At 49.0% G+C, this 11757-nt stretch overlaps 1 protein-coding gene across 2 annotated transcripts; it reads left to right on the top strand.

Moving 5' to 3' along the window:
• Window positions 1-4841: 4841 nt before the first annotated feature.
• Window positions 4842-11232, top strand: LOC103745300 (amiloride-sensitive amine oxidase [copper-containing]). 2 transcript variants are annotated; one of them, XM_008847207.2, is made up of 5 exons: window positions 4842-4896; window positions 7759-9331; window positions 9797-10082; window positions 10388-10520; window positions 10738-11232. In XM_008847207.2, exons 2-5 carry the CDS (start codon window positions 7762-7764, stop codon window positions 11002-11004), a joined length of 2256 nt encoding a protein of 751 aa, XP_008845429.1. In that variant the 5' UTR covers window positions 4842-4896; window positions 7759-7761; the 3' UTR covers window positions 11005-11232. The 2 variants fall into 2 exon arrangements, with proteins under 2 accessions (XP_008845429.1, XP_017657202.1); XM_017801713.1 differs by lacking the exon at window positions 4842-4896 and adding an exon at window positions 5261-5394.
• Window positions 11233-11757: the final 525 nt, after the last annotated feature.

Below are 11757 nucleotides of genomic sequence, written 5' to 3' on the forward strand. Positions count from 1 at the left end.
TCTGACCTTTAATGCAGAAGAAGGGAAAATCCATGATTCAGCAAGCAGATGGCGGGGGTCCTTAATAACGGCCCAGTACAGGAAATGATGATAATCAGGGAATACTTTGGATTCACACTGAACAAATTGGATATCTTTTTGAATGAGAAATTTAAGACCGTCCCACAGCCTGGATCACAAGGGTGTGGGCATGGGGGCAGATGGGATCAGTCTGAGAAACTGAGCAGTATATCTACCCTATTCCTCCTTGAGATAAACACCACACAAACCTGGGGCAATACAAGGCAAGTAAGTCCCTGATGGACTGGCCCTATGAGCCATTAGGGACACTTGCTATCACTGACTGAGGTCCCTGTGAACATCAGGAACAAAAGGTAACTGAGAAATTAGAAGCATTACCAAGGGAATTGGGCATACAAGTAGGGTTTGATGCCCAGTTTACAAGACCATATAGGACCATATTCACAGAAAAGCCAAGCAAGGGACCTTAGGACTGTTACGGAGTTTTAGAGGGTTTGCTGCGCCCCATGGTGGGTCTTGAGCTTCATGAGGTGGGAGGCTCTGGCAGATCTGAACGGCTGAAACCAGCACGTAGATCAAGTTCACAATGTGCTAAAGCAATCAAAAGGGGATGAGAGGGTGGCAAAGTGGGTCTGTCTGGCTCATTCTTAGGCAAATGTGACGACATTCTAGAGCCAGAGCTCCTAGAGAAAACATTGACAGGAAGCCAGATTCAGTGCTTGTAAGCCTTCACAGGGCTTTGAAGCTTAAGCAACAGTTCACCAAAGCGCTGACAGGAGTGAATGACAAAGTGGTGCAGGTGGAAAGGACTAAGCTTGTCCTAGGGTCACACAGTTTTCCCCATCCCCAGAGCATGCTGTGTAAGATTAAGCTTGTCTTAGGGGTACACAGTTATCCCCACCCACCAGAGTATGCTGTGTGTGTTTCCCTCTTCCCAAAAGCTTTCCGAGGGTGGAGACTGTTGCCTCAGCCCAGGGCCCTTTCAGCAGTCAGGTATAACCAATGGAGAGCAATGACCACAGTGCTGGCCCCAAACCTGTCAGAACCAGAGTTAATGCCAACAGAAGACATGGAAACAGCACCTCAAGATGAGGGAGCAGAAGGTTCATGAAAAATGACTGTGGGTTATGAAGGGTAAATGGGGCATTCATTCTGTGGTAGCCAACTCTGCTCTTTTGACTAAGTGACTAGTGGCGGTGATGAGCTCATTTTGTGTGGTATTAGACCTTGCTAAGATTTCTCTTTTAGCATCCCCTTAGCCATCTGAGAATAATTGACATGTCTTTCCAGATCTGTAAAAAAGTTTAATTATGTAATGCTGTCCCCTGAGCATCTTACATATTTGGGAAAGCATCTGGACAGACACTAACATTAGCTGTTAAGGAGTTTAATTAAACAAAGACATCTTGGGTGAGTGTGAAAGGTACTCCCAGAAGCCATAAAGATGTTGAATGAAGACACCAGTGCCCATGGTAGTCTACCACCCTATGAATCTTGCCAGGGAATTCCCTGAGGCCCCACCCACCCATAAGGGCTACTGCTCCTGCTTCTGGTTGCAGGCCAGACCTAGAAGATAAGTCCGTGTGGCTGATGACACTGCATCCTTTTGCTGCAGGACGTAGAGAAATCTAGGACTGAGCTGGAAGCTCTTTCTCCTCTGGCTGGCTTTTATAGTGCCAGGAGGTACTATACAGGCTACCGCAGACAGGATTTTCCCCAAGCTATGGACCCTGCATACCATCTGACCAACTTGCCGGGTAAGATATGCCTGCCAGAATAGTAGCAGCACAACCATTGTGGGTGCAGACAACTGCTTTCTTCTTGTATTTTGGGCACAAGACACAGGAAGTAACCCACATTTGGTACTGTAGACCAGGACAAAGACCTGCAGCTGGAAAGGCAGCCTCTGGTATTGTTTTATTAAACAGATATAATATGCCTGTTAAACTGCCTTCTAAACATTTGTGTTCATGCCTACAAACTATTGGTGTTGTGACGTCTTGGTCATGAAGAGAAACTTTTTTGTAGTGGATGGTGGTTACTGCAGAGGTTTATAACTGGTCAAGAATAAGTGACTTTTGCTACGGCTTAGCAGCCCAATGCTCATCCATAAATGGAAGAAAATAAGCAGACATTTATATCACCCCCAGGCTCAGGGAGCATCTCAGAAGAGGAGGTAGAAAGAATGTAAGAGCTAGAAGATGGAGCGCAGTCTAGCTGTTTCTCCCAAACTGAAGCATTCCCTACTGGAGGAAGGAGGGAGGCCAATGGGACCTAGGAAGCTAACAAAATTTCAAGACTCAGGAAGCTCAGAAAGTTATAAGACTCAAGACTCCTCCCCAAGGTCATATAAGCAACAAACAATTGCTGGGAAGGAAGAGACTCTCTGGTAGAGCATCTTACAAGTCAGACAGAGAGATCCAGGGAGGTAGTTTCATGAGTCATCTTGAGGTGGGCTTTTTGGTCCATATCTGAGTTACTCATGTTCTTGTAAGTAGTCTCAGTAAACTTACTGATTCACCAAACTAGACTTAGGTAGAATGGTTTCTTTGGTCTGTCACTGTTGCCCTATCTGGGGGCGAATAGTTGTTTGTTCTCTTCTCCCCAAGAAAAGTCAAGGACCGTACAGGAAACCATTCCATCATCGGAGCTGAAGGGAGTTATCTCAAGTGAAATAAGTCAAGCACAGGAACTCAAATTCTGTGTGTTCTTACTTATATGAAGGAGTCAAAAAGTTGATCTCATAATAGTAAAGAATAGAGCTAGGTACAGTGATGAAGGCAGGAGCAAAAGGAGCTCTGTGAGTTCAAGGCCAGCCTGGTCTACAGAGCGACTTTCAGGCTGGCTAGGGCTACATAGTGAGACCTTGTCTCAAAACAAAGGACAGTAGCAAATAAAATAATGGTTGCTTAGGAAAGGGTGGAGGTAAAGAGGGAACAATTAATGTGTATAAAGGTGTGATTGGGCAAGAGGAATCATCTTTAATATTCTGTAGCAGAGCAGGAAAATTACAGTCGTCAATTAACTGGATATTGCAAAGTCATAGAGAAGATTTTGCAACTTGTCCTTATTTTGCTGTGCACATACCTGATGACTAAAAGTGCTGTGTCTCGTGCTCACCAAATAACCATGTGTTGTCCTTAGACGAATGTCTAGTAAGATACTTGCCCATTTTCTAAAAAAATTTATTCTTATTTTTAATTATGTGTGTGTGTGTGTGTGTGTGGATATGTGCATGTCTGTGCAGGTGCCTAAGAAGGCCAGAAGCTTCTGCTTTCCCTGGAGTTGGAGTTAAAGGCAGTGATGTGTTGCTTGACATGGAAGCTGGGAATCAAACTCAAGAGCAGTACCTGCCCTTAACCACTGAGCCATCTCTCCAGCCCCACTCATCCATTTTAAATTGAGTAATTTGTCATTTTGTTATTGAGTTATAAATCCTTTGTATAGTCTAGATACAGCCCTCTTCTGAGGTACATGATTTGTGAGTATTTTCTCCTGTAACTGTCCTTTGAACACATTTGTGTTAGTGCTGTTGGTGTCCAACTTACTTGCTTTATTTCTTTACTGTTTATACTTTAGGGTTATTTCTAAGAATCTCTTACCAAACCAAAGATTAAGAAGATTTGCTATCTCATTTTCTTAAAAGAGTTTTATGATTTTAGCTTCAACATTTAGGTCTCCTTTTTTTTCTCTCTCTTGTTTTGGATTGGGCCCTAGCTGGCCTGGAATTCATGATATAGACCAGGCCGGCCTTGAACTCATAGAGATCCACCTGCCTCTGCCTCCTGAAAGCTGGGATTAAAGACGTGCACCACCATGCATACAGCGTCTTGGTCTACTTCACGTTCACATTGTGTGTGGATCCAACTTCATTCTTGTGCTTGTGACTCATTCACTTTTAACTTGCACAAATTGTTCTCATGCCACTGATTTTTCCCTTTGTGGGAGAAAAACAGGTTGGACTTTCGAAATTCAGACTGTTCCTGGAACTGCCTTCTGATCCAAACCTCCTCAGCTCTCCATAAAGCTGGAGAACCCACAACTGAGAATCCCCAACTCTAAAGATGGAGGCTTTTGTTTTCACTGTAACCATCATCATTTTGACAATTAAAGCTCGTTCCTTTCCTTGGGGACATTCAAAGCACTAAAATACTGACCTGACGGCTTTCTCCTTCCTTTATCTAGTTGCCAGTAGATACTGAAATGATTTGCCAGGCAGGCAGTGGAAAGGAGAATTATCACCCTATAAACACATTCATATAAACACATAAAAATCACCTGTATGAACACAAAATAGGATGCAGTCCTTTAGCCCTGTCCTTTATCCTTTCTGAATTCTGCCAGGGCCCCAGGATGGTGAAAAATATTTCTTCAAGAGGTTCTCAACTCAGCAACTTCTCTCTTCCGAATGGCCTCCTCTCAGGTTGCCAGTTCTATAAATGCATCCAGTGTCCTGTTTTGCTGTGGGTGTCTCTTTATCAGCCCTGCTTTGGTCCAGATATGCTTCCTGATAAGGACTGACTAGTAAATTTCCTTTTATCTTCCTCTCTAATCTCTTAGTTTGCCATTATACTAACAGATTATGACATTACACAGCTCATAACAGAGAAAGCCAAGGACAATTCTTGGGAAAGGTGGTGCTGTGAAAGGGGAAATCGGGGGGAAACAGTCCAGGGACACCTGTGCTGCAGCCAGCAGTGCCCCAGCATCCCTCTGGAGAGGAACCCCCTGAGTTCCATGTACTCAACTAGGCTGACCCATCCCTCACCCTGTCCCTCCCTATGGGGCGGGGTCCAATATCTTCAAGAAGGCTTCAGGGGTCAGTGGCCAGGAACAAAGGCTGAGAGCTGAGGAGCGCCAGAGCAGAGCACACAGGTGCGTTCTGATGGGACACCAAGCGAGCTTGCAAGGAAAGGGTGAGCTTAAGGGGGAAAGGCATGGTGTGACAGGCAGGAGGAAGGAAGACATGGGGAGAAGGGTTGCGAAGTGGGAGAGCCCAGACTGAGTGGCAGAAGGCCACTTCGGGAGCTCTGGGGTGAGAGAAGAGGGCTCTGCAAGGAGGTCGCTGGTAAGGAGCCGGCTTTCCTCCTTTCTACAGTGGCTGCCAAGTTCTCCCTTCCCCCGGAAGTGGGAGAGCCCAGACTGAGTGGCAGAAGGCCACTTCAGGAGCTCTGGGGTGAGAGAAGAGGGCTCTGCAAGGAGGTCGCTGGCAGGGAGCCGGCTTTCCTCCTTTCTACAGTGGCTGCCAAGTTCTCCCTTCCCCCTCTGTGGTCTGCTGTCGCTGTGTCCCACCCCATGCTGCTCCTGTGACTTCAGCTCAGATGATTCGAAATGTCTCTTCTGCATCTCCTTCCTACTTGCCAAAGCAAAAAGGTATTTGGAGACAGATTGTAAAGAAAGGCGCTAGTAAAGAGCATGGATGCACTGGAAATGCATGCTGCCTACTGGAGCCTTCCAGCCCCGCCTTCTGGAAAGACAGTGGAAGTTCAGTGGTTGGTAGAGGTTGAAGTGCAGGGAGGGGAGAGCAAGAAAGATCAGAGGATTTGGGGATGGTGAGAACTCTCCCTGACACCACAGTGGTGGGTGCCTGTCATTACACACTTGTCATGATTCTCTGGATGCACAGGAAGTCTGAACCCTGGCACACACCGTGGGCTCCGGGTTGTAAAGGGGTGCCCTTGTGGCTCAGCAGTTGTCTCACATGGACCATGCTGGTGGGTGCTGATAGTGGAGGAAGCTCGGGGTGTGTGGTAGGGGGGACATGTGACAGCTTTATACCGCCTGTTCAAAGTTGCTATGAAGCTAAAACTCTCTAAAAGATAAAGTCTAGGAGTGAGGCTTCTAATCAGAGGACCAGCAGAACACTTGACTAGGACTCCAGGTTCAGTCTGAGACTTCTGGTGCTAGTGACAGGTGCAAGGCAGCTCATCACAGAGACATGTCACAGGGAAGGGCTTCCCACTGAGGCCCAGCAGCATCAGGGTCAGGTCAGAATCTAGAGAAATCAAGGCTGATGACAGAGACAGCAGCCAGCATGTGTGCATGAGCTATGATCCAGTGACTCTATACACAGTTGGGACCAGCAAGACAGACCCTACTCAGATAGAAGGAAAGATGGAGGGTGACTACCTCAGACCCAGCATCCCAGAGATCCTGCCTTGTGTGTATATGCAGTATTTTACTGGTGGAGTGGGGACTACCTCCATTTAGGTGACAAAGATCCTGACCATGGCTTCCCCAGAAAAGGAAAGAGGGAGGGGCATTTCTGTGACTTACTACCTAGCATGGCCTGACAGAGGCATTCACATAGCCTTGGATGGTCAAGAAACCCAATGTGAGTGCACCAATGAGAGGTCAGAGAAGGTGAACAAGGTTGTCTCCATCTTCCCCCCAGAGCCTAGACTCAGTCCAACCAGTCAGCACCTCTGATGTGCCAGGGCCCAGACTGTATCTGTTTGCATTAAAGAACAAAAAGAGTAGCCAGCACCCCACTTGTCCCTGGAAGGCCAGCATTGTTGTAAGCACTTTGTGTTTAAGCTCTGGTTTGCTTTTCTGGACAAACCCAGGGCCGAGCATAATGCCCTTGTCATTTCATTTCTGTAGTTGAGACAACGGGGAATTCACGTAATGTAGCTGAGTTCCCACAAAGTAGTCCCTAGTGTTGTCAGCTGCCAGGACTCAAACCTATACAGCTTGACCCAAGAGTCTGGACTTTGATGTCTACACAGCATTCCAAAATGTGGCCCCCTAAGTAGTATTTTATTGCTGGGGAAATGACTCAGTTGGTAGTGGTTGCCACCCAAGCAAGAGGACCTGGGTTTGATCCCCCAGGACCCACATAAAAATGGGAGAGGAGGATGAGAAGTGAGAGGGAGGGGAATGAGAGTTGGAGGGAGGACTGGGAGGGGCAGAAATGATGCCTGTCCCCAAGACGTATGAAATTCTCAAAAACATAAAAATTAGACGGATGATAGATATATAGATAGGCAGACACAGAGATACATATGGATGATCCAGAAGTGGTGGCACCAGCTTGTGATCTCAGCTCAAGGAGGCAGAGACAGGAAGATCCATGGGCCTGCTAGCCAGCCAGCCTAGTGCGATCAGAGAGCTCAGGTAAAAATGAAGAACTTTGCCTCAAGAAACAGGGTGGAAAGAGAAAGAGAAATACACATAAAGTTGACTGCTGTCCTACAAGTGCACACACACACACACACACACACCATTGCACAGACCCACACACATCCATCTTTACATAGATACACCCACACACATCCATCTTTACATAGATACACACACACACACACACACACACACACACACACACACGCACATTTTTTAAGTTAGTTTTATCGTGAGTATAACCCCTCTGCCCATCCAGGGCACAAGCGCTTTCTAGTCTGTGAGGACCAATCTGTGAGCTGCTGTGTCTTACATCCCCTGACTGAGGAGATTTCCCCCTATTGAAATAGCCCACTGGAAAGAATAAAACATGGGAATGTAAGAATGTTCACAAGAGGTAAACAGAACAGGGAGGAATCCTGTGGACTCACACACAGATGACTGGACAGCATTGGGAACCAGGAGTGGGGACTCAGAGATCTCCGCTCCCTCATCGGCTGGGGTGGGAGGAGGAAGCTCAGTAGGTAGGATAACACTGTGGCTGAGGGACAAGGTGTGGTGAGGTGCTCATAGATGAGGAAACACCTACGGCCTCTCTCCTCTGCTGTGTTTCAGAGCATGGGGCTGGTGCGGAAGAGCCTGACGGTGGGCTGGGCAGCTGTCATTTTGGTGCTACAGATGGCAGACGCAGAAACTGCTGGAAAGACCCCGTATGGCAAAGCTAGGGTGTTCGCAGGCTTAAGTGCCCAGGAACTGAAGTCCGTGCACAGCTTCCTGATGAACAGGAAGGAGTTGGAACTGAAGCCAACCAAGACACCGACTTTAGCCAAGAACTCCGTGTTCCTCATTGAGATGCTGCCGCCCAAGAAGAAGCACGTGCTGAACTTTCTGGATAAAGGGAAAAGGTGCCCTGTTCGGGAAGCCAGGGCCATCATCTTCTTTGGTGCCCAAGAGCACCCGAATGTCACTGAGTTTGCTGTGGGACCCCTGCCACGGCCCACCTACATGCGAGAACTGGCCCCCAGGCCAGGGCACCAGCTGTCCTGGGCATCCAGACCTATGTCCGCAGCAGAGTATGGCCTCCTGTACCACACCCTGAAGGAGGCCACCAAGCCTCTGCATCAGTTTTTTCTTAACACCACTGGTTTTTCACTCCAAGACTGTAAGGACCGGTGCCTGACTTTCACGGATGTGGCCCCCCGGGGCGTGGAGTCTGGCCAGCGCCGCAGCTGGCTCATCTTTCAGCGCTATGTAGAAGGCTACTTCCTGCACCCCACTGGACTGGAGGTCCTTGTGGATCATGGGAGCACAAATGTCCAGGACTGGAGAGTGGAGCAGCTCTGGTACAATGGCAAATTCTACAACAGCCCAGAGGAACTGGCTAGGAAATATGAGGAAGGAGAAGTGGACACAGTGGTCCTCGAGGAACTACTTCCCAAGAGTACAGAGCAACCACCACTCTTTTCCTCCTACAAGCCCCGTGGGGAATTTCCCCATCCCATCACTGCGGCTGGCCCCCACATGGTTCAGCCCAATGGTCCCCGATACCAACTGGAGGGTAACACTGTGCTCTACGGAGGCTGGACCTTCTCCTTCCAGTTGAGATCCTCTTCTGGGCTGCAGATCTTTGACGTGCACTTCGGGGGTGAGCGTATTGCATACGAGGTCAGTGTGCAAGAGGCTGTGGCCCTGTATGGAGGACACACACCTGCGGGCATGCAGACTAAGTATATTGACGTCGGCTGGGGCATGGGAAGTGTCACTCATGAGCTGGCACCTGGCATCGACTGTCCAGACACAGCCACCTTCCTGGATGCCATCCACTACTATGACACTGATGGTCCTGTCCACTACCCACGGGCCCTCTGTGTCTTTGAGATGCCCACAGAGGTGCCCCTTCGGCGCCACTTTAACTCCAACTTTAAAGGTGGCTTCAACTTCTATGCAGGGCTGAAGGGATACGTGCTGGTGCTGAGGACCACCTCAACAGTCTACAACTATGATTATGTTTGGGACTTCATCTTCTACCCTAATGGGGTGATGGAGACCAAGATGCACGCCACTGGCTATGTTCATGCCACCTTCTACACGCCCGAGGGGCTGCGCCACGGCACTCGCCTACACACACACCTGCTTGGCAACATCCACACACACCTAGTGCACTACCGTGTGGACCTGGATGTGGCAGGTAAGACTCAGGATAAGACCCTCCCAAGTCATTCAGCTGTTTCTCTTGAATGAGTTCACGCCACAGGAAAAGAGCTAAGACTCCCTGAATTAAATCAGCCGCATTCCTTCCATCTGTGTCCTGTCAACATTAAATAATACATGCCCCTGAAACGTGGAGGTAGTAAACAAGGCCCTAGACTTACCCTGTATGTGGGGTGTGCTTCTGCCCTTGCCTGGTGCAGGGTAGGTTGATGTGCATGTAGCAAAGAAAACGTAAAGTGCCCAGGTGACTAACAAATTACACTGCCTAGCACTTTGATACCTGACATCAAATCTGATCACAGAACAAGGCCACCAAGACCAGATGAGTGACCTCCATCTTCGCAGCTGGTTATAGATGTGGTTTATGATGGAGACCTTAAGGAACAGGAAGGTTCCTGTTTCGATATTGACTCTCGCTGTCCTTTTCCTCTCGTGACTCTAGACACCAAGAACAGCTTCCAGACACTGCAGATGAAGCTGGAGAACATCACCAACCCCTGGAGTCCGAGACACCAGCTGGTCCAGCCCACACTAGAGCAGACACAATACTCCCGAGAGCGCCAGGCTGCCTTCCGCTTCGGTCGGACTCTGCCCAAGTACTTGCTCTTCAGCGGCCCTCAGAAGAACCGCTGGGGCCACAAACGCAGCTATCGCCTGCAGATCCACTCCATGGCTGAGCAGGTGCTGCCCCCAGGCTGGCAGGAGGAGCAGGCTGTCACCTGGGCCAGGTGAGGAGACCTAGGGGACTGGGGAAGAGGGGCTGGGGAGCCCCTCAGTAACTCTGACTGCCTGTGCTTCTGTCTTCCAGACCAAGTCTGTGTGTGACTGTGGGTCTACTCTTATGCACTTGAGAAGGGAAGGGAAGCATTCATGGGGTTCCTGGCCCTTGGATATTAAAGGGAAGCTTTGTAGAATTCAAGGAAATAATAATCATTCTGAGGAAACAGCAACTTGTCCATCCTTGGCCCTAAGGATGTTCCCTTGGAGGGGCTCAGAAGCCCCTGAGCCACCTGGCTTCGTCTCTTCTCTGCAGGTACCCCTTGGCTGTGACTAAGTACCGGGAGTCAGAGCGATACAGCAGCAGCCTCTACAACCAAAACGACCCCTGGGATCCCCCTGTGGTCTTCGAGGAGTTCCTTCAGAATAATGAGAACATTGAAGGAGAGGTACTGGCCCGGTCCCCACTGCCTACCACAGGCCTGGTAGTCCCCGAAGTTTGGTGGGGTTTTTAGTATATGGGAAGTTGAAGGGTCACGGTAGATCTTCCCACCTCTTTTATGGGATTGAGGACATCTCAGGAAGTTTGTGGACACATCTGACAAAGCCCCAAGCATCTGGTAGTCAACACAACCCCGCCCACTGAGACCTGTGTCTCTCCTATAGGATTTGGTGGCCTGGGTGACAGTGGGTTTCCTACACATTCCCCACTCTGAGGATGTCCCCAACACAGCCACACCTGGGAACTCTGTGGGCTTCTTGCTCCGGCCCTTCAACTTCTTCTCAGAGGACCCATCTGTGGCATCCAGAGACGCCATGATTGTGTGGCCCCAGGACCAAGGCCTCAACCATGTCCAGCGCTGGATCCCTGAGGACAAGGACTGTCTAAAACCCCCTCCTTTCAGCTACAATGGTACCTATACTCCTATGTGAAGGGTCCTAGCTTAACCTCTGTGGAACAGCCCCAGAGCCCCACAAGGACAGGCAGTAGACCCTTCAGTTTCTACCCTGTCTGCTGCTTCTTGGAGGCAGGGGAGCGCATGGGCCACACACACAGGTGGGTGGACTTGGGCTCCTCTCATGATTGTCTACTGCACCCAAAAAAGACCTCCATTTCTGGAGGTCTGGATTTCTCTATCAAATAAATTGTTCAGTATCTAAGGCTTTCAGCTCCCTCCAGGGAGGGGAATTCTCCCTCATCGGTGATCAGCATGCATGAGGAAGCCACAATGCGGGTATCCAATGAAAGGACCAATGCCCTTGCCCTTTGGACACTGCTTCAGTATCTAGAGTTTACCCCATGATCTCTCTATAAATACAGCAAACATATAGCGTATGCTGATGTGCTGCAGTCTAGTCTGCAAAAATGAAAAATCTAGGGGCAGCCAAGACCAATGGGTTAGTGAAAGTTTCCAACCTCCTCTTCTTCACAAAGAAAGGAAGGTTGTGAGTGGCTGGCGTAGATGAACATTTTAGGACAGCTCAGAAGAGTACAGAGTTATAAACCAGAGGGCAATCAGCTACTGTGAACGCTGTGCTGGAGGGCATGTGGAAAAAGAGAGAGACTTGCCACTCAACCACAGCGAGAGATTGAGACTGAAAGACAACACTCTACATTCTCTCTCCTTTGTTTCCTAGCTGTCTGACAGTACTGTGCGTGCTGTGGGGCTCAGTGGTACTTGAGAG

The sequence above is a fragment of the Nannospalax galili genome, unplaced genomic scaffold (genome assembly GCF_000622305.1).
Source record: "Nannospalax galili isolate Female #2095 unplaced genomic scaffold, S.galili_v1.0 scaffold302, whole genome shotgun sequence".
Classification (NCBI taxonomy): domain Eukaryota; kingdom Metazoa; phylum Chordata; class Mammalia; order Rodentia; family Spalacidae; genus Nannospalax; species Nannospalax galili.